The sequence below is a fragment of the Fusarium flagelliforme genome, assembly GCF_020744385.1.
Source record: "Fusarium flagelliforme strain FIESC 12 MPI-CAGE-AA-0113 chromosome Unknown B0J16scaffold_2, whole genome shotgun sequence".
NCBI classification, from domain to species: domain Eukaryota; kingdom Fungi; phylum Ascomycota; class Sordariomycetes; order Hypocreales; family Nectriaceae; genus Fusarium; species Fusarium flagelliforme.
The window spans coordinates 1,223,565-1,245,522 of record NW_025763504.1 but is presented as its reverse complement, the minus strand read 5'-3'; the positions used below and the strand labels follow the sequence as shown (position 1 = coordinate 1,245,522).

The 21,958-nt window shown below is 49.1% G+C and overlaps 10 protein-coding genes across 10 annotated transcripts; 6 read left to right on the top strand and 4 right to left on the bottom strand.

The window, feature by feature from the left end:
- Positions 1-83: 83 nt before the first annotated feature.
- Positions 84-1,179, top strand: B0J16DRAFT_410889 (uncharacterized protein). The gene is made up of 6 exons (XM_046133190.1): positions 84-159; positions 219-452; positions 498-716; positions 766-824; positions 876-925; positions 976-1,179. Exons 1-6 carry the CDS (start codon positions 102-104, stop codon positions 1,148-1,150), a joined length of 795 nt encoding a protein of 264 aa, XP_045986052.1. The 5' UTR covers positions 84-101; the 3' UTR covers positions 1,151-1,179.
- B0J16DRAFT_281684 (MED6 mediator sub complex component-domain-containing protein) lies at positions 1,175-2,361 on the bottom strand. The gene is made up of 2 exons (XM_046123951.1): positions 1,859-2,361; positions 1,175-1,805 (listed from the first exon to the last, which is right to left on the bottom strand). Exons 1-2 carry the CDS (start codon positions 2,288-2,290, stop codon positions 1,287-1,289), a joined length of 951 nt encoding a protein of 316 aa, XP_045986051.1. The 5' UTR covers positions 2,291-2,361; the 3' UTR covers positions 1,175-1,286.
- A 255-nt stretch (positions 2,362-2,616) lies between these two features.
- B0J16DRAFT_315831 (kinase phosphorylation protein-domain-containing protein) lies at positions 2,617-3,421 on the top strand (the record flags this gene model as incomplete). The annotated part of the gene is made up of 2 exons (XM_046125275.1): positions 2,617-2,919; positions 2,954-3,421. The coding sequence occupies 2 exons, from the start codon at positions 2,617-2,619 to the stop codon at positions 3,419-3,421; spliced, it is 771 nt and encodes a 256-aa protein (XP_045986050.1).
- A 71-nt stretch (positions 3,422-3,492) lies between these two features.
- On the bottom strand, positions 3,493-5,316 carry B0J16DRAFT_54806 (argininosuccinate synthase). Its single transcript, XM_046134043.1, has 7 exons — positions 5,153-5,316; positions 5,078-5,091; positions 4,963-5,018; positions 4,642-4,911; positions 4,589-4,593; positions 4,111-4,536; positions 3,493-4,058 (listed from the first exon to the last, which is right to left on the bottom strand). The coding sequence occupies exons 1-7, from the start codon at positions 5,173-5,175 to the stop codon at positions 3,605-3,607; spliced, it is 1,248 nt and encodes a 415-aa protein (XP_045986049.1). The 5' UTR covers positions 5,176-5,316; the 3' UTR covers positions 3,493-3,604.
- A 753-nt stretch (positions 5,317-6,069) lies between these two features.
- On the top strand, positions 6,070-12,052 carry B0J16DRAFT_410885 (uncharacterized protein). The gene is made up of 2 exons (XM_046133189.1): positions 6,070-11,501; positions 11,551-12,052. Exons 1-2 carry the CDS (start codon positions 6,403-6,405, stop codon positions 11,705-11,707), a joined length of 5,256 nt encoding a protein of 1,751 aa, XP_045986048.1. The 5' UTR covers positions 6,070-6,402; the 3' UTR covers positions 11,708-12,052.
- Positions 12,053-12,320: 268 nt separating this feature from the next.
- Positions 12,321-12,675, top strand: B0J16DRAFT_380029 (uncharacterized protein; the record flags this gene model as incomplete). The annotated part of the gene is made up of 2 exons (XM_046131040.1): positions 12,321-12,351; positions 12,455-12,675. 2 exons carry the CDS (start codon positions 12,321-12,323, stop codon positions 12,673-12,675), a joined length of 252 nt encoding a protein of 83 aa, XP_045986047.1.
- Positions 12,676-12,962: 287 nt separating this feature from the next.
- Positions 12,963-14,607, bottom strand: B0J16DRAFT_54784 (uncharacterized protein). Its single transcript, XM_046134042.1, has 2 exons — positions 13,952-14,607; positions 12,963-13,903 (listed from the first exon to the last, which is right to left on the bottom strand). The coding sequence occupies exons 1-2, from the start codon at positions 14,501-14,503 to the stop codon at positions 13,085-13,087; spliced, it is 1,371 nt and encodes a 456-aa protein (XP_045986046.1). The 5' UTR covers positions 14,504-14,607; the 3' UTR covers positions 12,963-13,084.
- Positions 14,608-16,931: 2,324 nt separating this feature from the next.
- B0J16DRAFT_54747 (arginine biosynthesis protein ArgJ) lies at positions 16,932-18,477 on the top strand. The gene is made up of 2 exons (XM_046134041.1): positions 16,932-17,431; positions 17,486-18,477. The coding sequence occupies exons 1-2, from the start codon at positions 16,992-16,994 to the stop codon at positions 18,399-18,401; spliced, it is 1,356 nt and encodes a 451-aa protein (XP_045986045.1). The 5' UTR covers positions 16,932-16,991; the 3' UTR covers positions 18,402-18,477.
- Positions 18,478-18,516: 39 nt separating this feature from the next.
- On the bottom strand, positions 18,517-19,524 carry B0J16DRAFT_54738 (Imidazoleglycerol-phosphate dehydratase-domain-containing protein). The gene is made up of 2 exons (XM_046134040.1): positions 19,105-19,524; positions 18,517-19,044 (listed from the first exon to the last, which is right to left on the bottom strand). The coding sequence occupies exons 1-2, from the start codon at positions 19,370-19,372 to the stop codon at positions 18,632-18,634; spliced, it is 681 nt and encodes a 226-aa protein (XP_045986044.1). The 5' UTR covers positions 19,373-19,524; the 3' UTR covers positions 18,517-18,631.
- Positions 19,525-19,658: 134 nt separating this feature from the next.
- On the top strand, positions 19,659-21,933 carry B0J16DRAFT_281667 (uncharacterized protein). Its single transcript, XM_046123950.1, has 2 exons — positions 19,659-19,926; positions 19,987-21,933. Exons 1-2 carry the CDS (start codon positions 19,830-19,832, stop codon positions 21,738-21,740), a joined length of 1,851 nt encoding a protein of 616 aa, XP_045986043.1. The 5' UTR covers positions 19,659-19,829; the 3' UTR covers positions 21,741-21,933.
- Positions 21,934-21,958: the final 25 nt, after the last annotated feature.

The following is a 21,958-nucleotide window of genomic DNA, read 5'->3' as shown; positions in this document are numbered from 1 at the left end:
TGATGGAGACTTCACTTAGAGCAATAAGGGCTCATATTTAATGTTTGCCTTATAAATTGAGCATAATCTATAACTATCTTCTAATTTTTCAAGCATTGATCATGGCAACATCGAATACTCTGTTTCCTGGCGTTGCGTTGGTCACTGGTGCTTCATCCGGTATGATAAACTCATAATTCGCAACCTCTGTCCTGAGTCTTCTAACCCCACGATCCAAGGTATTGGGCGTCAAATCGCCATCTCTTTTGCTACAGAAGGATGTCGCAAGCTCGCTCTGTTCGACAAGAATGGAAATGACCTGGCTGAAACAAAGAACGCTATTAAGAGCATAGCCGAAGATGCAGAGGTTCGCCTCTTTGAGACGGATAACCTCGATGCAGATCAAGTTTTCAAAAACATGAGTCTTGTAATTGCTCAATTTGGCCGTATTGATTATGCTGTTAACTGCGCTGGTATGTCCTACATCTTTACTTGCGCCTAGTCAACTAAAAGTCTAGGTATCTATGGTCCTACAAAACCAAGCCATAACGTGACTACTGCGGAGTTCGATCATGTTATGCATACGAACTTTCGAGGGCTATGGCTTTGTGCGCGTGAAGAGCTAAACTATATGTCAACCCAAGATGTTGGCGTCACTCATGATGGACGGCCTGGGTTCAGAGGGTCGATTGTCAACGTGGGAAGTAACCTCGGACTTGTTGGAAAGCCAGAAACCCGTAAGTATATTCACTTGGCAGGTTCTATGATATACTGACTATTGGGTAGCGGTCTATAGTGCTTCAAAGGCGGCGATCATCAGCTTAACTCGAAGCGATGCAATTGATGTAAGTTTGACTATTGTGTGTTTTCTCAAGCAGTATACTGATACATGCCAGTACGCGAAGCATCAGATTCGAGTTAACTGCGTATGTCCAGGAGTGATTGAGTAAGTTGCTCCTCTCCATGTTAGCTTATTATGAATACTTACAGTCTTAGAACGCCGATGACGGCTGATGTCCCAGAAGATGATCCTGCTGTACAAACTGCGGTCATGAAACGAAAGGGTACGCCACAAGAGGTAGCTGACGTCGTCTTGTTCCTTTCCAGCCCAAAGGCTTCATTCATCCAAGGCGCTGCCCTATCGGTTGACGGCGGCTACACTATCAGTTAAGTATATAATATAATAACAATAAGCGTGTGAAAGTCATACTGTATTGGGTATCAAACTAGTGTATAAAGTGAGAACAGCAAGAATCACGATGTCTATTTCCCATTGAACGCCCCTTTCGACCCTGGTAACCTTTACATCAAGATGCGGCTGGTGTGCTGGTGGAGTTCGCCATTTTGCTCTTCTTGCGCTTGGGTTTAGGAGCTGCTGATCTAGGTGTCTTCTCCTTACTTTCTTTCTTGTCTTCAACCTTAGTGTTGATCGTTGGTGCAGTGATACTCCTCACAGGACTGTCCTTCTTCACAAGTTGTGGCGGTTTTCGGCCTGTCGTAGTGAGGTGGAATTCTCCTGGACGACCAGTGATAGGGTTCTCGTCGATGTATTCGCCGCCGTACTTCATATGAATCATGAACGACTCTTCCGCCAATTTGGCCAATGCCGCATCATCATCCTTCTGCGTAACTGATATGGGAGCAACTGGGGCTTTGCTAGGCTCGTCTGACACGGGCATTGGTGTTGCCGCAGCAGAATCCTGAACCTTTGGCTTTGTTGATGTCTTGGACGATGGAAGCTCGTAGTAGTTACCCCTTGATGGTCCCCATTTTCGTACGGATTCGGCGGCTGTCACAGCGTTGGTAATACATGAAGATATTGTCATCTGCAATAACAGGTTAGAATGGGCCCGTGAATCAGATGTGTCAAAGGACTTACAATGCGCGCTGCGAGAATGCCGCTCAAGGTTGGTGCCATGTAAATATTTTCTCCCACGACAAAGTATGAGGCATGAACAGTAATCTCGTCGTCTTCGTATGCAGACTTGCGCCTCGTCTGCTTGCGAATCACCCAAACTCCTGTACCAGCTCCAGGACCAGTCTCTGCAGGCTCCTCTACGACCCTGAATTCAAGACCCGACATGGTGTTGAGATGTGTTTCGAAAGCTTCGCGCGTTTGGATGACCGGATACATCGAAGGAACGTTCATCGCTTGGTTATAAACCACGGCGTTATTCGAAGTGCGCTCGAAGAATGGCGATTCGGCGAAGTAGAAGAGTATAGTGTTGTTATGTAGGCCGCCCATTTGCGCGATAGCCATGGGAGAGCGCCATTGGATCTCATCAAGAGGGGGATCGTTTGGGTTTGACATCTTGAAAATTTTCGCTGGCAAATCTGATCCTAAGTACGCTTTTCTTTGTGATGTTTGTTTTTGGTGATGATTGTTTGGAGAATCGAGAGGTTGAAAGAGCTTCCGCGAATTGACGTGGGGTGCAGCTCTCTACCCCCAGGGGTGTTGCAGGGAGCGGTCGCGTTCCGCTTTAGCGCATATCCAGTACAGTCCATAGCTTGGCGCATCATTTCAACCTTTCAACCACCTACCTTCACTTCACTTATTCATTGCACCAAGCCAACGCACGCTTCTTCATACCGCAGAAACACAAGTACAACACATAATACTGGTGTAGGAATCACGCCATGGATCTACTTTCCAGCGTCCGCAAATCCGGATCCCGAGGTGGTGTCAACTTCAGCTGGGATGAAGTCGCAAACTCTTCCCATCGCGAAAACTATCTTGGCCACAGTCTCAAGGCCCCTGTTGGACGATGGCAAAAGGGTCGCGACTTGAACTGGTACGCCAAAGCTGAAGACGATGGGGAACCCGACGAAAACGGAGAAACAGAAGAGGAACGACGTGAGAAGGCGCGAAAGGAAGAAGTGCGCAAAATCAAGGAGGCTGAAGAGGATGCTATTGCAGCGGCTTTGGGCTTGCCACCGCCCGTACGAAACTCTTCAGGTGCGAATGCAGTAGAAGTTGATCCCGAAAAACGAAAAGTCGGACCAGCAAGTGGACCTCCCGAGGAAGAAGCTGGAAACGAAAAGCGAGAGCGCTCGAGACGACATGATGGTTCCGAAAGACGGGAGAGGAGGCGACACCGCAGTCGAAGTCGTGATCGCGACCACGATCGCGAGCGCCGCCATCGAAGGCACAGGAGGAGTCGAAGCCGTGACGGAGATGCCGGCAAGGACAAGGATGAAAATCGACCCAGGGAGAGACGCAGAGATAGGGATGGAGATCGGGATAGGGAACACGGTCACAGACGCCATCGCGACGGCCATCGAAGGGAAGACCGCGAAAGGGATGATCGAAGAAAAAAAGATGGAAGCCGAGAGCGCCGTCGCTCGAGATCGCGAGACCGACGCAGACGCAGTGCCAGTCCCAGACCTCATCGCCGAGACTGAGCGTGAAGACGTGGTCTTTCAAACACAGCAGAAAATATGATACCCGAGCAATAGTACAAGGGGAGATTGGATATTCACCATGCATTACGAGATTGATGTCGAAATTAACAATAAATTGTCCTGACTTCCTATCTAAGGCGGAAGTATTCATGCTTTTAGAGCTCTCTGCCTGTTCCAACGCCAAATCAACCCATTATTGTTACATTTGTATTGTTACACAGTCCTAAGACTGGCTGAGAGGCTGGCCGTCCTTGGCCTTCTGAGCACCATACTTCTCCAATCGGATAGACTGGATAGCAATGAAGCCAGTGCTGTCCATAGGAGAGAAGGTGTCAAGGCTATCCATGGAAGCATCCTCCTGCGAGTAGAGGCTGCTGGTCTCGCTCGATCGTCCGAGAACGTAGACGTTGCCCTTGTACACTCGGAGGCGGACTTGACCATTGACGCCCTTCTGGGCAGAAACGATGGCCTCATCGAGCCACTCGCGCTCAGGAGAGAAGTACACGCCGTTGTAGAGGCATTGAGACCACTCGACGGTCACAAATTGGTCTCGGAGCTTGCGGACCTTAGAGTCGAGGACAAGACCCTCGAGATCAAGGTGGGCAAGACGAGCAATGGTCAAGCCGGGGGTGTCATAGCAGCCACGGCTCTTGAGTCCGATGAATCGGTTCTCGACACTAAGAATTGTAAGCTCGGTCTCTTCTCAATACCAGCGATGATCGGACTTACATGTCAATTCGGCCAACACCATGGTCGTGTCCAATCTTGTTGAGAAGCTTGAAGAGCTTTACCGAGTCGGTCTCCTCCTGGTCAGGGGTAGCAACCTTGACAGGCAGACCCTTCTCGAAGTGAACAGTGAAGTCGTAAGGCTTGTCAGGTGCCTCAAGAGGGTCGACAGTCTGAGTCCAAAGGTCCTTAGGAGGAGTATGGTCAGGATCCTCGAGAATACCAGCCTCATACGAGCAGTGGACAAGGTTCTCGTCTTGGCTCCAAGGGGCCTTGGGGGTGGATGAGACAGGAATGTTGTTCTCAGCAGCGAATTGGAGAAGGTCCTTTCGGCCTTGGAACTTCTCGCAGAACTCGGGTAGTCGCCAAGGGGCGATGATCTTGATCGAGGGGTTGCAGGCCTTGAAAGCGAGCTCGAAACGAACTTGGCTAAAGAAATTTGTCAGTCACAGCTTGAGTTTTTGCGATTGGTGTGCCATACTCGTTCTGTGATTTGTTAGCAGTGGTTCATCTTTGTTTGGTGAGTTGACTTACTCCTTTACCAGTGCAACCATGGCTCAGAAGGTTGCAGTTGTACTTCTCAGCAACTCGGACCTGAGCTCGAGCGATAACGGGTCGAGCAAGAGCGGTTCCCAGGAGATATCGGTCCTCGTAGATGGCATTGCACTGAATTGCTCGGAAGACGATCTGCTCGACGAATTCCTTTTGGAGGTTTTCAATGATCATGCGCTCAGCGCCGAGAGCAAGAGCCTTTTTCTCAACGGCATCAAAGTCCTCTACTTGACCAACATCGGCAAGGAAACACTATCAGTTGTCAGTACTGTTGGCAAGCAAAGGCTGGTCAAGTAAACATACCACAACCTCATAACCTTCAAGAATGAGCCATTTTAGGATCGTGGAGGTATCAAGACCTTTTTGAGTTAGTATTCGTCGTCCTCATGAAAGCGTCGTATAGTTTAGGATGAAGTACCTCCAGAGTAGGCACTATAGAATAGAATTAGTCAGTTTTTAATACGGCATTTGTGACATAGAATCAAATACTTACAGACAAACTCGGCCTTTTGACATGATGCGAAGTTGATGTGAATGTGTGTTTGAGTTGTTGTGTGCTATGTTGGTATGGGCAAAGCAACCGGAGAATGATGCAGTGATGTAGAGTGTGAAGCTTGAATGATTGAAGAAGAGAGGATGAAGAGGAGAGAGACAGATCTTTTATATTTGGAGAATAAGAAGTTGAGTCACAGTCATGTCCTCGATCCTCCACGAAAAAGCAAAGATATCAATCGATCTGGTGGTGACTTGCCATCTCTATCACGAACAGTGAATCACTTACACGATGTTGACCTCCGACTCCGGACCCAATAAAACATCTACGAGATCTATTCTACAAAATCTAGTATAATTCCAGTGGTTACTATCCATTCTGGGTAAGGCCGATATGTTAAGATAGTCATAGTGGTTCCTGAACTAAAAAGAAATATTCATGGATTGCCTTGGTCTTCTTATTGCGAAGTCGGCAACTAATTCAATCATTGACTCAACTTGGAAGAAATTTTGAAGACAAACGGGTCTTGGCACGGCCCTTCTCGGGGTCTAAACTAGAAACTGACGGCGGCTGGGCGGGTACTGATGGATGTTGTAGCGGGTGATCGTCAGTAACAAGGACCATTGCAGGATGGATGCATTAGATTCAGAACTTGTACATTGCAAGTTAGAAGGAATCTATTGAGGTCAGGAACAACCTCAAAGTTAATATTCACTACTCAACTACCGTATATCGATTAATCATCGAACGTCAAGTGTGAGATTAGAACGGTCATGGGAAGCTTCTTTCCCCAGAAAGCCCAAGAGAGCCTTAATGTCCTCTGATTGGTCACTTCCTTCCGCGACAATGGACATGGAACGTCAACCACTTTCAGGGACCATCTGCAACTGTCTGGGGGCTTCCTTCACCACGGGTCACGGGTCATATGAACCTACAACCTATCTTCAAACACATAAACTCTACAGCATCATCAAGTTTTGCCACACATATTGTGTGATTTTTGCAGCCTCCTCTTACTTGTCCAGAGTTGGAGTGTATTTTTTCGCGTTTGCCACATTGCGCTGCCGTACGTAGCTCTGTCTGCCTGTCCTAAACTCCGAATCTGATCCGCATATCTATATCACCGAAGCATCATAGCTAACTTACCAAACAGTCATCGTTTCATTCTTCTTTTCTGAGACTATACATTCCACACTATAAAGCTCCTTCGACAACGATAATGCGATAGTAGACTTAATACCATAAACACGATGGATTATTCGAAGCTACGAGCCGCCGCTTTGCGGGACGGTGAAGACGAAGAAGCCGTTACTGTCGACACCCGCGCTCTGATCGACAAGGTTCTTGCGAGATACTCGGGAGAATGGACGACATTACGAGAGCTTATTCAAAACGCCGCCGATGCCCAGGCAAAGACAGTCAGCGTCAAGTGGGAAACGCTCCCATCGACACAAGTGCCACTCCCGAGCACAACGAACCGATCCGAGATCCTGAAGCATACATTGTCAAACCATACTCTGCGTCGGTTAGTCGTACAGAACGATGGACAACCTTTCACCAAGACAGATTGGGGAAGACTGAAGCGTATTGCTGAAGGCAACCCTGACGAGACCAAGATCGGTGCTTTCGGTGTTGGTTTCTACAGTGTCTTCGCGGACTGCGAGGAGCCCTTTGTCAGCTCCGGTGACCAGGCTATGGCATTCTACTGGAAGGGGAATGCGCTCTTCACCAAGAAGTCCCAGATACCAGCGGATCAGGCTACGCATCATACTACATTCGTCCTGGATTACCGAAATAATACAACACCCCTACCCAACCTGCTATCTGTTAGCCAGTTTCTTGCGACAAGTTTGACCTTTGTTGCCCTTGAGCACATCGAGTTCTGGATAGATGACCACCTAATCCTATCGCTTAAGAAGAAATCATCCCCCAGTGCTGAACTTCCTTTGCCTCGAGATCTGGAGGCAAGGACAAAGGATGGACTAATGAAAGTGACAAGCGTCGATCGCACGAGTACGCAGATCGATGCCTCCTATATGGCCGCTATAGGATGGAAACCACAAGCCGCAACAAACACCACCAAGACTGATTCATATGGCGCTCCTGAAGCTCCTTCGTTGAGATCCTTCTTCGCACGACTTACATCATCTGCATCACAAGCTGGTATTAGAACCAAGGCCCAGACCGAGGAGAATGCAGCGCAGGTGGCGATTTCTGAAGATGTGACCAAGCTTTCAACCTCAACAATCTTCCTTCGAGCGACTTCCGCGAGCATTCGCACCAGTGTTGCAGCTAATTTCGCATCCGAACTTGAGAGAGCTACAAAGAAGCCACCGCCCAAGACAACAAAGATCGCGATTCTGACTTCCTCCTACGATGAAGCCGAAGCTTCTCAAGAAGCTGCTGCTCCTGGAGCGCTCGGCAAAGCTACCGATGTGTTTGCATCTGTGCTTCCTAACAAGAAGCCTGGTGGGCGCATCTTCATTGGCTTTCCCACAATGCAAACAACCGGTGCAGGTCTGCACATCTCGGCACCGTCGGTCATTCCCACGGTAGAAAGAGAGGCCATTGACTTAAACGCTCGTTGGGTCAGGACATGGAACCTCGAAATTCTTCGTGCTGCGGGTATTATTACTCGACTGGCATTTGCGAACGAGATGAGTGACTTGAGCTATCGGATTAGGCAGACCATGGCCAAGGAGCCCAAGTTCTCTCCAGCTGTCATTGCGAAGTATATGCCAGAGGCTCTTCACATCCTCAAGACTTTCACTTTCGGTGACTCTACACCCAGTGGGCAAGTAGGTCAAATTATTGAGGAAGCTTTCTGGATGTGTTTTAAGAAGGCCTCGATCGAGACCTATTCAACTCGAGGTGTGCTGCAAACAGCAGATGTTCGCATTGCCTCGGACGAGATGAGTAAATTTGTCGACAGCATCCCTGTTGTGCCTGAGGAGATGAAGAGTGTTCCATTCGTGAAGAAGCTTATAGACTTTGGTCTCATCTCGCACATCACTGTTACCGATGTAAAGAAGGAGCTGGAGACGAAGGCCATGAACAAAGTACAATTGATGAACTTCATCAGCTGGGCCGGTAAAAAGAGTTTAAGTGGCGAGCTTGACCCTGGTAGCCGATCTGCTCTACTTGAGGTTGCTGTTGGTACCATGAGCGACGATGGAGAGCAGGGCGAGATAATTGCTCTCGGAAGCATCACGAACCATCTCATTGCGAACAGGATTCCTGCGAGCTTGCCTATTCCCCCTACAACAATTCCTCATGCGCTTACAGCAAACTCTCAGCAAGCGGAACTGCGTGCTTTGGGGTGGGAGCCTTTGGAGATCCTGCCTTGGCTGCGATTTCTCTTTGACACGAACTCATCCAGGTCTGAGGAGCAAAACCTTACGCGATCCCCTAAGTTTGCTATTCAGGTGTTGACTGTTCTGTCAAAGAATTTCGAAAACTCGAGTCCTAACGCGAGAACAACCATTGTCTCACTTCTACAGGCCAGCACAGTGGTTCCTACGAAGCAGGGAATGAAGAGACCTACAGAATCTTTCTTCCCTATTGTCAAGCTATTTGACGACCTTCCTGTTATTCAAGGTTGTGAGAAGATCAAGGAGAAATTCTTGGTGACGATTGGTGTCCGCAAAACAGTCGACCTGGAAACCATCTTCACTAGATTGCTCAATGCCTCGAGTGAAGGGCAGCAAAAATGGAGTCATGTCGAACTCATTAAGTATCTGGCGTCAGTCCGCGAAGATATTCCTGGCGAAGATCTTAGCAAACTCAAGCAAACACGCTTTTGTCCTGCCGAGGCCGGTCCAAAGGGGATGGAGTCTACCAAGGGAACAGAAACATTGTACAAGGTCTCAGAACTTTTTGAGCCAAAGGATGCCCTCCGTGCTCTGCGATTGCCGGTTCTTCAATGGCCTGGTCCCCCTGGTAGCTACCGCCAAGGCAGTGCAGAGGCTAGATTTCTCAACACTCTCGGGCTTAGGCCTTATCCTTCTGTTCCCGAGCTTGTCGAAATGATGTCGGGCAAAGATGAAACTCTTCGAGTTTCTTCAATGACGTATTTCCTTGCCAATCATCACATCAATGGGTATGGGTCATTCCAACTTGGTGGCAGCCCAAAGGCGATAATGCCTCTTCAAGGAAGCACGCGGCTTGTGCCCCCTTCCCAGTGTTTCTACAATCCTCGAGCTTCTATCCTCGGTTTCAATATTCTAAGGAGAGACCTGCATGATCATGCAATCAAGTTCGGAGTATCAAGAGACCCTCCTATGGTCGATTGTGTAAACCGTCTTCTGGCTTCGCCTCCACAAGATCATCAGAACGCTGTAGCGGTCTTCGGTTACTTTGCGTCTCGAATCACCGAACTGGGTGAAAACAGTCTTGTCAAACTGCGCAATGCCTCTATTGTCCCCATTACACGAACTTCCCGCTCAACTGAGAAGCCAACCCGTACCCAGGCTCATGTCAGTCCTTCTCGGGTATACCTTGGTTCCTCGACGACCTATGGCGACATCTTCGACTTCGTTGATTTTGGACCTGAGGCGAATCCATTCTTGTTCCAGTGTGGTGCCAAGAATGAGCCTACCAAGTTAGAGGTAGCACATATGGCGTGCACTGAACCGGCTCGTCTTCTTGGCGTACTCCAAAGCTCGGAGAAGTACTTAGATCTTCTCAAATCATTAGCCGAATCATCATCTACACTTCATAGAGATAAGGATCTTTGGAGAAGAATGAAATCGGCGCCCTTCCTCCTCGCATACAAAGAACTGGCCCCTCCTAAGAAGCAGTCGGATGATTTGGAAGAAGAGGATGAGCCCATCAGGCAGTATCAACTCGCCTCTGCCAGCCAAATCGTGATTCTAGACGACATCATCAGTTACAGGTTGTTCAAGGATCAGCTTATTTGTGCACCAGAAGAGGATGCCCTTGAGGCCTTCTATTTGTCACTTGGAGCACAAAGACTAAGCAGCATCGTTCATGAGGAAATTAAGATTGGGCCTCACAGCGACCGACAGAAGCTTGCTCTCAGCCTGCGCAAACATGTCGTCGAGAGATCAAAGATCTTCCTGTTCGAGTGGAACAACTATCGACGTGACGCCATCAAACATGACGCAAAATGGCTAGATAAGAATTTGACTGTCGAGGTTGTCCGCTCGGTGGCTTTGAGAAGAACTCTGCAGGGACAGTATCAAAGTCACACAGAAAAGCGCTCGGCTGCAAGCAAGAAGACCAACAACGGCTGGATCCTGTATGTGGCCGACGAAGCGAAGCCAGACATGTATCAGGTTGGACAAGCCATTTGCCAAATGTTGCTGAACCGTCCAAGTCAGCAGGCTTACCTCTTCTTTGAACCGTTCCTTACGCTGGATCTCTACGGCCTGAGAAATCGTGGTTACAATGTCGACCGAATTCTACGGGCCAAGGCTGCCGAAGCCAGAATTGCCGAGGAAGAGAGACGAAAGGCTTTGGAAGAGGAGCAACGCCAGATAAAGGAAAAGGAACAGCAGTGGGGAGCAGAGGCTAAAGCGGCCGAAGCTGCACGTGAAGCTACCAGGGTACCAGAACCCCTTGGTCCATCAATGCCAGGTGCATGGGAGTCACCAGAGCAAGCAAAGCCCACTCAAGAGCAACAGAACAGGAAGAGTCGAGGATTGTTTTCTAACCTAAGCCGTCGACTTGGATTCGATACTGAGCAAGATGAGGACGATTCTCGCAAGGAGCTAAACAAGTTCTTGGACAAGCCTAAGGAGATTGAACCAGCTGGAGGCAGCTCGTCTAACGCTGGAAAACAACCCCAAAATGAGGGTAGGGTGACAAGCCCTGCTGTGGTGCAGCAGAACCTGCTCAATGCTATTAAGTCAACCCGGGCATACGGATCTGATAGTGTCTTTTCGGAACCCCAGGTCAATGAAGTCAAGGAACAGGCAACTTATTGCGACAAGACACCAGCACAGAACATCACTTTCATCGCTGAGGCGTCGAACGGCATGAAAGTCTTTGCTTCCAAGGACATCAAGGATCCCAGCCAATTCCTGTCAAAACATTTGACCAACCTCAACGTGTTCGCCAGCCTGTTGATTGAGGTCGGCAGCGTCTACTCCATGTCGCCCAAGGTGTTGCATATCTTCTACGATGAGGCTGGCGGTACCATCGCCTTCAACACCGGAGGGAGTATCTTCTGCAACTTCCGGTTCTTCTTGCAACTACACGCCGCGCAGATCGAGGCAAGAACTCCGCAGGCCAAGGCAGAGGCTGCGACCTGGTGGTGGGTTGTCTTGGCACATGAGCTGGCGCACAACCTCGTGACGCCTCATAACTCTGATCACAGCTACTACACGTAAGAATTCTCCCTACTTCGATGATAACATATATGCTAATTATCACAGTGAATCCTTCATTCAGCAGTATTTCTCCAAGATCGTGGCTAAGGCGGCTCAGTGGACGACAGCTCCTGAGCCTCGCAGCCAGGCGCCTTCAATAGCACCTCCGCCATCTGGAGCACCACCTCCTTATCCCGGTGCAAGTAGTAGCTTGCTTGACTGATAAGCGTTTAATCATGACATAGCGGGGAGTTTTGTGACTTCGTACACTTTGGGATGTTGTCTCTTGTTTTATTAGCGTCCTGAATACTGTTACCAAGACAGTAGACTAAACATAGATGTAGACTCTAGATGGTAGATCTTGAATGAACCGGGTCTGTTTCGATTATCATATGCTCTCTTGACCTTTTCAATTGTGATTTATGCTTGACTTCTTGTATGCAAATGCAATGTGTTAGTCGTCGTTCTGCTTGTCGAGATACTGTGCCACATGCCCAGCACCCTATTGGATAAGAAAGCTCGACACACCCATCTCAAGCATAATGATGAGGAGAATCTCAGAAAGAAGTATTAACCAATGCTATCCGGATACCTGTTTTATTCCATTCGTGTTGGAGATCAGAAGTTACAGGGTAGCTTGAAAGAAGTGACTCACGTGACTCATTTCGTGACCAATCAACAAGACTCCAATTGCAGCGAGCTTGGGCCGACGGATCTTCAAGATCACGACCTCACTCCCGGTAACGAACGACGTCAACGGCCACGCCTCGCACCTCGAGCGAATCTCAAACCTCTCCACTCCCTACGTTCGAATACCCGACGGTCAATTGCCCAACATGCACCGCATCGCCTTCTGGTCCCTCTTCGGTACGTCACCAACCTGAGTCAATTCGCCCGCCCGAGAACACAACCCGGCCGATTCAAGGCCAAGGAAAGGAACAATTGGTTGCTAACATAGCGGAAATTAAAGGCCTCGGTGCCCGATTCTGGCAAATGGGTATTGAGATGCGCCCCTTCTTCAACAAGTCCTCCCTGTGGGTGTACCCCGTCTACGCGGCCGGCGGCGCCAGCTTCGGATACTGGCTCCAGGGCGTCGACGACAGACAAACCGACACACTGAAGGAGCGAAAGGCTATCCTTCTCGAGAAGCGAGCGCGCAAGGCGGAGCGAGATGCTCAGGCCGATGCTTAAGGGAAACGAGAATGAGAACGGAAATGCAAAGATACTGGGAATTACACACCTTCGGCCTCAAGAGGAATGATTGAAGGGTGGAGGGAATTATTGTACATTTGTGATATTGGGATGTAGAGCGTCGAAATTGGACGTTTGGGTTGAAACAATTACAACCAGAGCGCATCAAGGATGTGATGACATGATAGTGTTCGAGGAGTGACTTTTACACGAGTTTTACTAAATCACCGGAGACGACATCACCAGAAAGTTCACAAATGGCACACACAACAGACTACGAATACAGTCTTATTGCTTCAAAAACACTGTCTCTAATACATTCACACTCCGGATTGAAACGACAACCCATAACGCCACATCTATCAGATCAGAAAGTGTAACCCATATTCTTTTACTTGAATTCAAAAGCCTACAGCTCCTCTAGTTTTCTTAGGATAGCCGGCACAGAAGTGGCCGAAGAATTGCCCAGTTCCGTCACAACAACCGTGATGTACTTGTCTCGTGTAGTGTCAAAGAGCAAGCGGAATCCAACATCGGTGGAATGCTCAGGGTCAATCTCGTTGTAGGTGAGTGAGTCGATCGAGACACGCTCGGTAAAGTTGATGGTCTCGCAAAGAGCCACGACGCGGACACCAAGGTCAGTTGCTGCTGTGGCAATGTCGCATGAGCCTGCGCGGGCGTACATCGCACCGTTGCTAAAGATGGCTTCAGCGGCGAGCAGAACCTGGGTTGCCTCAGAGAGGTGCGTTCGCAGAGCGCTGAGATCGGAAGAGTAGGCGACATGGATGCCGGCAGCGGAGAGCTTCTTTGCAAGATCGATGCCAACGCGCTCATAAGGATCGTCGACAAGGATCACACGGAAATTCTTCTTCTCAAGCTGGCGAGCTTGGAGGAGAGTGCGCTCAACCAGGTTGTGATGAGCGTAGGTGAGTACTACATCACCTTCATCAATCATGCTGGCAGCAGTCTCGACGATCACGTAGTCCGCGAGAGTAATCCGTTCACGAATGTAGTTGTCGATGGACTCGGATAGGAGCTTCTTGGCGTCAGAATCCGGGAGATCGATATCGATCTTGCTGATCTGAAGCTTGAGCCATCGGATGGCATTACCCATGGAGAAACACATGGGGCGACATGCTGTAAGATACTCGATTTGAGGGTTAAGAACGTGAGATGTGAAATGGCGGGAGAAAGTGAAGCCAGGAGGCGTGGTGTAAGAGTCGATGACCTGGAATTGTTAGTTACACAATCGTATCCTAGGAGGAAAATTTCCTACCTTCTTGAAAGCATATAGAGTCGCTTCCAGTCGAGTGATACTATCACTGATGGTAAATGCGCTCATGTGCTCTCCGAGAACCAACACAGCAGGATGGACGTCCTTGTCGGCATGAGTCATGTCTATCCGCCGAGCCATGGACAAGTGGCTGAAGCAGTCTGGTATCGAGGGCTTGTCATCCTTGACGACAGCTGTCGCCGCCGGTCGAATGGGAAGTTTTGCGCCGCCATGCTGCTGATTCTGTCCGTCCTGCTTAGGCTTTGCCTTGCCTCCCTTGCCATCACCAGCGGATTGCTTGTCGCCTTGCGAAGGACCCTGTGTAGGTTGCGCAGTCTTGGCTTGCGCGCGTCTAGCGGCTTTCTCTTCTTTGGCCTTTTTCTTTAATTCGGCTCCGGAGAGCTTCTTCTCGCCTGCGGGGGCCGCCGGCTGCTTTTGTTGTTGACCCTCCTTGGGGGGCTGCTCGGGCTTGCTCTGCTCCTTCTTCTCGGTCTTGACTTCTTGAATCTCGGGGGCCTGCGGCGTAGGAGCCGAGCCCTCAGCTTCGATCGACATTAGGACTGTTTCGAGGTTGTGTAGCTGTTTCAACAATGTGCTTGTTCGAGGGCGGGGCACTTTGAGACTCTGTAATTGTGCGCGTTGTTGTTATTCACTGCAACCAGTGAAATAGGTTGTTGGCAATGTTTTTAGTAGGATGCTCAGGTAATTTCGGTCGGAAATAGTGGTTAATAGTGAGAATATCGACTTGTTTGGGTGGAATTTGCTACGAGAGACACTCAGATGGAGGCTTTGAGTCACTCGAAAATAATGACTTTGGACCGGCATTTGGATGGAGAAATATCGAATGCCCCGCGCTAGCCCAAGCGTGGGCGACACAGCAAACGGAGTTGCATGGGTATGATACTGCATGTCACTTCCAGGTGCCATAGGTAGGCATGATATAATTATTTGTATTATCATTGTAAGGGTGTTCTACTCTACTCTTCTCGTGATCCTTTGTTTGCAGGCGTGTTCGTCACTGTCGGTCGCACATCATTACTGGTGGCTTAGCACTCGCGCAGTGGAGGGCTGGTCAAACAGTACAACATTTCAGCGTCCGCGCCTACAGAAGACAAGAATACCATGACGGCAGGCAAGTAGTTCGATAGATCAGGCGCCGCTCATCATCGTGAAGGCTTTCCTTATGGGATCGACAACATACACGCGACTCGCGCTTCTTTCTACACGCACCAAGCGCAAGCAACATCAAGCGCAACACGCAACACATTTCAATGCTACCTACAAACATACACGCTTCTCAGAGTAGCCAGCCAGACGTATCACCACAAGACTCCTTCTTCACACCATTCCATCAAGGAATGAGAGCAATGAAAGAAAATTTCCAAAAAGGAAGGGTTCCAAAAATTCCCTACCCAGGCGAACCCAAGTAGGAGCGGTCAGTGTATAGTTTTCAACTAGCAAAAATCCACTCTCAGCTGATTGCTTCACGGAGATGGATAACGCCCTTGCACTTGGATGAAGAAGAAAGGAAAAAAAAGTCGAAAGAAAGGGAGGGAGGACCAGGTTTTATAGCTGTGAGAGATCACTCTCGCACGGGCCATATTGTGATGACTAAGGCACCCAGGCGATTTTTGCGCGCTGATTTTTTGGCAGGCGGGGCTCTAAGTTCAGTTGAAGCGCCGCGTCCAGGCACCAGCGACCCACTGTGAATGGCAGGTGGCAGGCAGGCACAGCAACAAGCTTCAGCCGCTGCAGGCAGGCGCTTCTATGGCAGCTTCCATGTCACAGTCAAGCACTGCACCTGCCACCAAAAAATACATCACTTGTTCGACTTCATATTTTGCAAGTTGCCCTTGATTCCGAGGAACTTGGTGACAGATCAAGAACCCAGGAGATCTATCTGTTCATTATCTGGCATTTCAAAATGTATCTGATTCTCCAAGGCAGGTCTGGTCCATCCTATGCACGTACCTTCACGACATTGGGACTTGAAGCGCTTCATCTAAACTGAAATCACTCTCAACAAAGCATATGGAATACGGGCTTTGTTTGATCTATCTTGCGTCCAGTAACAATGTCCCACGGACTATGAGTCATACGGCGTACGACTGTTAGAGATTGTAAGTTTGCAGATGACCTTGTTGCCTGGACAGAATGTTCTTGAATAATGCCCTCAGGAAGCTTCAGTTCGGGCCTGTTCAAGACAATGCACTTTGCAAACCTACGAATACACACTTTGATTTGATGAGAAGGCACTTTCGACCAGGCATGAGCTGTTTGATTCCAGTCTTAACATCCAATACATCCAAGTCTCATGACCATCTTAAAGAAAAATATGCGTCGAAGGCGAACTTAAGCAATGGACTCAACCTCATGTTGACCACCACTTCACACAATATGTACTAAACTCTCCTAATCTTCTATCCGCCTGACACAGTATCTACTAAACTCTCACAATCTTCTATGAAATTCTTCAGGTTTCTTGCCTTCCAGCCCTTGTTGGACTTCTCTGTCTGCTTTGCCATCATCAAATCTAGTTGTCAATACCCTGTATAAGCGAAGTGCTGGGGTTTTCATAACCCTTTATGAAGCATGGGCGTAATTTCTCTATGTCTATCCGTACCTAGCCAATAACCTTGTATCCGGGGTTGAGATACCATTATTGTAGTAAGAGTTCCTTACGAGATATACTGCCACTATTGGTGTCGTTGCTTTGGTTAGTGAAATTCCATCTGGTGTTAGTGGGTATGACGTTCTTACACACACTCACACAACATCCACAGCACCTCATACTTCATTGAAAGAGAATGATATTCTATTCTAGTTATGAAACAATTGAATAATTCTCTACGTGCTTCATTAGACACGATTTTGTTGATAGATTTATGTAGCAGAATCCTACTTGATGAGTCAACAGAATCCTTCTGGTCAAGGTGAAGGCTGCGATACCGCTATCGCTCCCAACTAAGCACCTCTCTGTACATACTGCAACCCCAGCCAAAAAATTAGTTGACAAGAGCATCAACAATAATCAGTCGCCAAGATGATGAAGAAATTCACCCGCGCCTATTCTTCGGCTTCCACCTTGGGCGGAAACCCTATTCCCCCTTCAAAGATTCAGTATATTCCTACTTCAGGGAAATACCCCAAGGGCTTCGCCGCTTCGGGCATCTGGGCTGGTGTCAAGCCTGGAAACACAAGCAAGCCCGACATCGCCATCGTCACATCTGACCGACCATGCGCTGCTGCGGGTGTTTTTACAAAGAATAAGTTCCAGGCTGCTCCTGTGACGTACAGCAGGAAATTACTCCAGCAGAAGAAGAACGCTGGTCTGCGAAGCATCGTCGTCAATTCGGGCAACGCGAATGCTGTCACCGGCACCGGAGGTCTCGAAGATGCTACCCATATGGCTCGCGCCACGGACAAGAGGGTTGGAGATGAGGACTCTACTATTGTTATGAGTACTGGAGTTATTGGACAGAGGTTTGTTTCGCCAATTGGCCCAGTTTGACGGCTCAATGGCTCACAATGATATAGGCTTCCTATTCAGAAGATTCTTGACAAGATTCCTGCTGCTGTTAGCAAGGCTGGCGACTCCCACAACAACTGGCTTGACTGCGCAAAGGCGATTTGCACAACTGACACTTTCCCCAAGCTCATGTCTCGAAGCTTTGAGCTTCCTTCATCGCCAGGGATTGAGTACCGCATTGCTGGTATGACCAAGGGTGCGGGTATGATTGCCCCCAACATGGCGACTCTTCTCACTATCTTGGCTACCGACGCTCCTATCTCTCCCTCTGTTATGCCCAACGTCCTTCGACATGCCGTTGACCGATCATTCAACTCCATCACTATCGATGGCGACACTTCTACCAACGACACCGTCGCTCTTCTTGCCAACGGTGCGGCTGGTGGTAAGGAGGTTTCTTCTGAGCAGTCTGCCGACTACGAGGCCTTCCAGAAGCTCCTCACTGAGTTCTCTGTCGACTTGGCCAAGTACGTCGTCCGAGATGGCGAGGGTGCTACCAAGTTCGTGACCATCCGTGTTGTCGACAGTGCTTCCGAGGAGGCAGCTCGCCAGGTTGGCCGAACTATTGCCACATCACCCCTTGTGAAGACCGCACTCTACGGCAAGGACGCCAACTGGGGCCGAGTTCTTTGCGCCACTGGCTACGCTCTTATCTCCGCCCCTGGACAGCCCGTAAACGACGTTCCTGAGATTACTCCTGAGCGAACCAATGTCTCTTTCATCCCCACTGACGGCTCAGCTGAGCTGAAGCTGCTGGTTGACGGTGAGCCTGAGCAGGTTGACGAGACTCGAGCAGCGGAGATCCTTGCCATGGAGGATCTTGAGATTGTTGTCAGACTTGGAACTGGTGATAAGTCTGCTGTGCACTATACTTGCGACTTTAGCCACGACTATGTCACCATTAACGGTGACTACCGAACTTAGGTATTCTGTCGGTTCCCGTAATTATAAAAAAATATAGCCTGAATTTTATGACAGATTACGCTTGGCACTTGTTTGTTACGTTCATCATCATTGCTATCCGCTCTGCTATTTGTTCTATATTTCAAGCAGTCATATACATTCAAAGATCCTATTTTGTAACCTTATCAACATGCGGTCTAGATCTACCATAACCAAGTACTCATCCGGAACTCCTAACCAACCCATATCCTTTAGGCACTCAGGGTACCCTTGGTGCTAGGCACCTCACCCTCCTTACCGGGTATTCTTGTGGTAGCAGCCTTGACAGCGATGGCAAGAGCCTTGAAGGCACTCTCAGCACGGTGGTGGTCGTTGTCACCGTGAAGGCAGTGAACGTGGAGTGTAACACGGGCACCCTGAGCAAAGCTCTGCAGGCAGTGAGGAACCATCTCGGTGCTGAGCGTACCAAGCCACTCGCGCTTCAAGCCGAGGTCAACGACGCTGTAGGGACGGTTGGAAAGATCGACGACAGCGCGAGAGAGGGCCTCGTCGAGAGGAGCGTAGGCGTAGCCGAAACGAGCGAGACCGGCGGGTGTACCGAGGGCCTGGGCGAAGGCGTAACCAAGGGCGATGCAGACATCTTCGGCGGTGTGGTGGTCGTCAACTGAGTAAGATAAATGTCAGTCATTAAAATCCCTAGGTGGCGCAGTTAAGAAGAACGTACTGTGAAGGTCGCCCTTGCAGTTCAGAGCCAGACTCCAGCCAGCGTGCTTAGCCAGAGCATGGAGCATGTGGTCAAGGAAACCAATTCCAGTGTTGACAGCAATCTTCTGGGACTTGCTGGACTGAGAGGCATGGCTATCGCCATCGTTGAGAAGACGGGAGTCAGTCTCCGGAGGGAAATCGCCGCCGTCGAGGTTAAGAGCGAGCTGGATCTTAGTCTCGTTGGTGTCACGGGCGAGAGCAGCCCATCGGGTTTGAGAAGAGGCCATATTTGCGATTCAATTGAGTATTGATACAAGATTGAGTATTTGTCAGGAAAATGTATGCGAATCTTTTTGAAAGTTGATGAGGTATGACGGACTCCTGTATCGGCGAGTGCCAAATTGACAGCCTCTGATACGCCACGCCCCGAAAGACCCCGCCAACTTTTTTCCCAGAGGCAAAAGACCGCTGTAAGCTACCCCGCCGTTGCTGGGTACACACCCACTGTAGCTTGTAAAAACGCCCTGGAGGCCCTTAACGCGCTTAGCTCCAGCTGAGAGTAACGGTGAGACTGTTGACTTTGTTAGGTGGGATGTTGTTTGTTGATGGAAACTGATGCTATTCCAAACAAACGACACTTCGGATATCTACACTCATTTCGCAACGCCACTACGTCACTCCCGTGCCGATTATATAATAGGAAACTGTATATATCACTCGATGCGCTTCGATTAGAACAAAATCATGGAAAGCTTCCTCAGGGAATGGCGGCAGGATGCCCTCAACAAGGCGCAATACGAGTCGGCCATCTTTATCGGCGACAAGCTACTTGCATTGACCAGTTCGTATAACATTGGTTCCGAGTAGTACTATCGCCAGAGTCTAATGCAAGATTGAATAGACGACGACCAAGACGCATTCTGGCTGGCTCAAGTTCATTTCGCGACAGGAAACTACACTCGCGCCCAAGCTTTCCTCTCTAGCCAAAACCTCATCGCTCGAAACCCATCATGTCGCTATCTCGCCGGCCACTGTCTGATCAAGCAAAACCGATTCGACGAAGCCCTCTCCGTTCTTGGCGACCGAAATCCAACGCATCTCATCGCCAACGGTGCGAGCAACAAGCGCAAAACACAGCCGCGCCAGACACGACGTCGCGACCCAGCAGCTGAAGAGGAGGCAGCGAACAGAAGATATGAAGCCGCTATGTGTTTCCTACGTGGCATTTGCTATGCCAAGCAGAATGCGTTTGACCGCGCAAAGGAGTGTTATAAAGATGCTGTGCGAATCGATGTCCAGTGCTTTGAGGCGTTCCAACAGCTTATGAACAATAATCTGTTGTCGCCGGACGAGGAATGGCAGTTCCTTGAGAGCCTGGATTTTGATTCGATTCACGTATCGGGGGATGTATCGTCTTCACAGCAGGCGGGTGACTTTACAAAGATGCTCTACACGACACGCCTTTCCAAATACCGAAATCCTGCAGCATTCGAAACCGCATACGATTCACTGTCGACACATTATCATCTGGCATCGAATCCAGACCTACAGCTTGCGCGAGCGGATCTTCTCTACACGCAGTGCCGCTACCGAGATGCGTTGAACATTACGAATGGGATTTTACAAGACGACAAATACAACTTCAGTGTATATCCAGTGCACTTGGCCTGTTTGTTTGAGCTCAAGGAGAAGAACTTGCTATTCTTGATCGCCCATGATCTGGCTGACAGTCATCCTGAAGAGCCATGCTCGTGGCTCGCTGTCGGTATCTATTACTTTTCAATTGGCAAGATTCCCGAAGCACGACGATATTTTAGCAAGGCGAGTATGATGGATGCACACTTTGGACCAGCGTGGATAGGGTTCGCGCACACGTTTGCAGCAGAGGGCGAGCATGACCAGGCGATTTCAGCATATTCGACAGCGGCGAGACTATTCATGGGCACACATCTGCCTCAAGTATTCTTAGGAATGCAGAACCATGCTCTCAACAACATGACACTCGCGGAGGAGTTTCTCAAGACAGCTTATGGTCTCTGCAAAACGGACCCTCTACTATTGAACGAGATGGGCATCGTGAAATATCACCAGGACAAACCCAAGGAGGCAGCACAGTACTTTACAGCAGCGCTTAAGATCGCTGATGATATGGACAGCGATCCTTCAGCATGGCTAGCAGCAAGGACAAATCTTGGTCACTCATTCCGAAGATTACGACACTTTAACCGAGCTTTGGCTGAATTTGATGAGGTCTTGCGACAAGGAGGCAAAGACGCAGCTATCTTCAGCGCAAAGGGCCTTATTCTGATGGAACAGAACAAACCCGAGGAGGCAGTAACGGTCCTACATGAGGCTTTGGCGGTAAACCCACAGGACAGTATTGCGACTGAATTACTTAACAAGGCACTCGAGGAGACGGTTTTGCTGGACGGTGCGGCAGAGTCTGAAGCTGAAGATTTGATAGAATTCGAGCGTACATTGGGACAGCAGAAGCATGATGCAGCTGTCAAGGTGAACGGTGGTCGAAGAACAGCTGGAAGAATGGAGAAGGGCAAAGGAAGAGTTAGACGGTCACGGAGAATGACGGTATTGGAGGACGAGGAAGATTCGGCGGAGAGAGAAGATAGTATGATGGAAATGAGCGACGATGAGTAAGATGAGAGAGAATACCAGAGACTGAAGAAGTGCATCATTGGGATAGGTCTAGGCTAGGCGTTGGGGAACTGTACAGAGTATTACATTGATGGGAACAGAATACAAGGATGTTTGTTTATAGACATGAGGCTGAATAAAGGAACTATAGAGAATGATACTATTCTGTTGATAATCGGAATAATACGTAATCAATGTGAACTCGCATTCGCATAGTATTT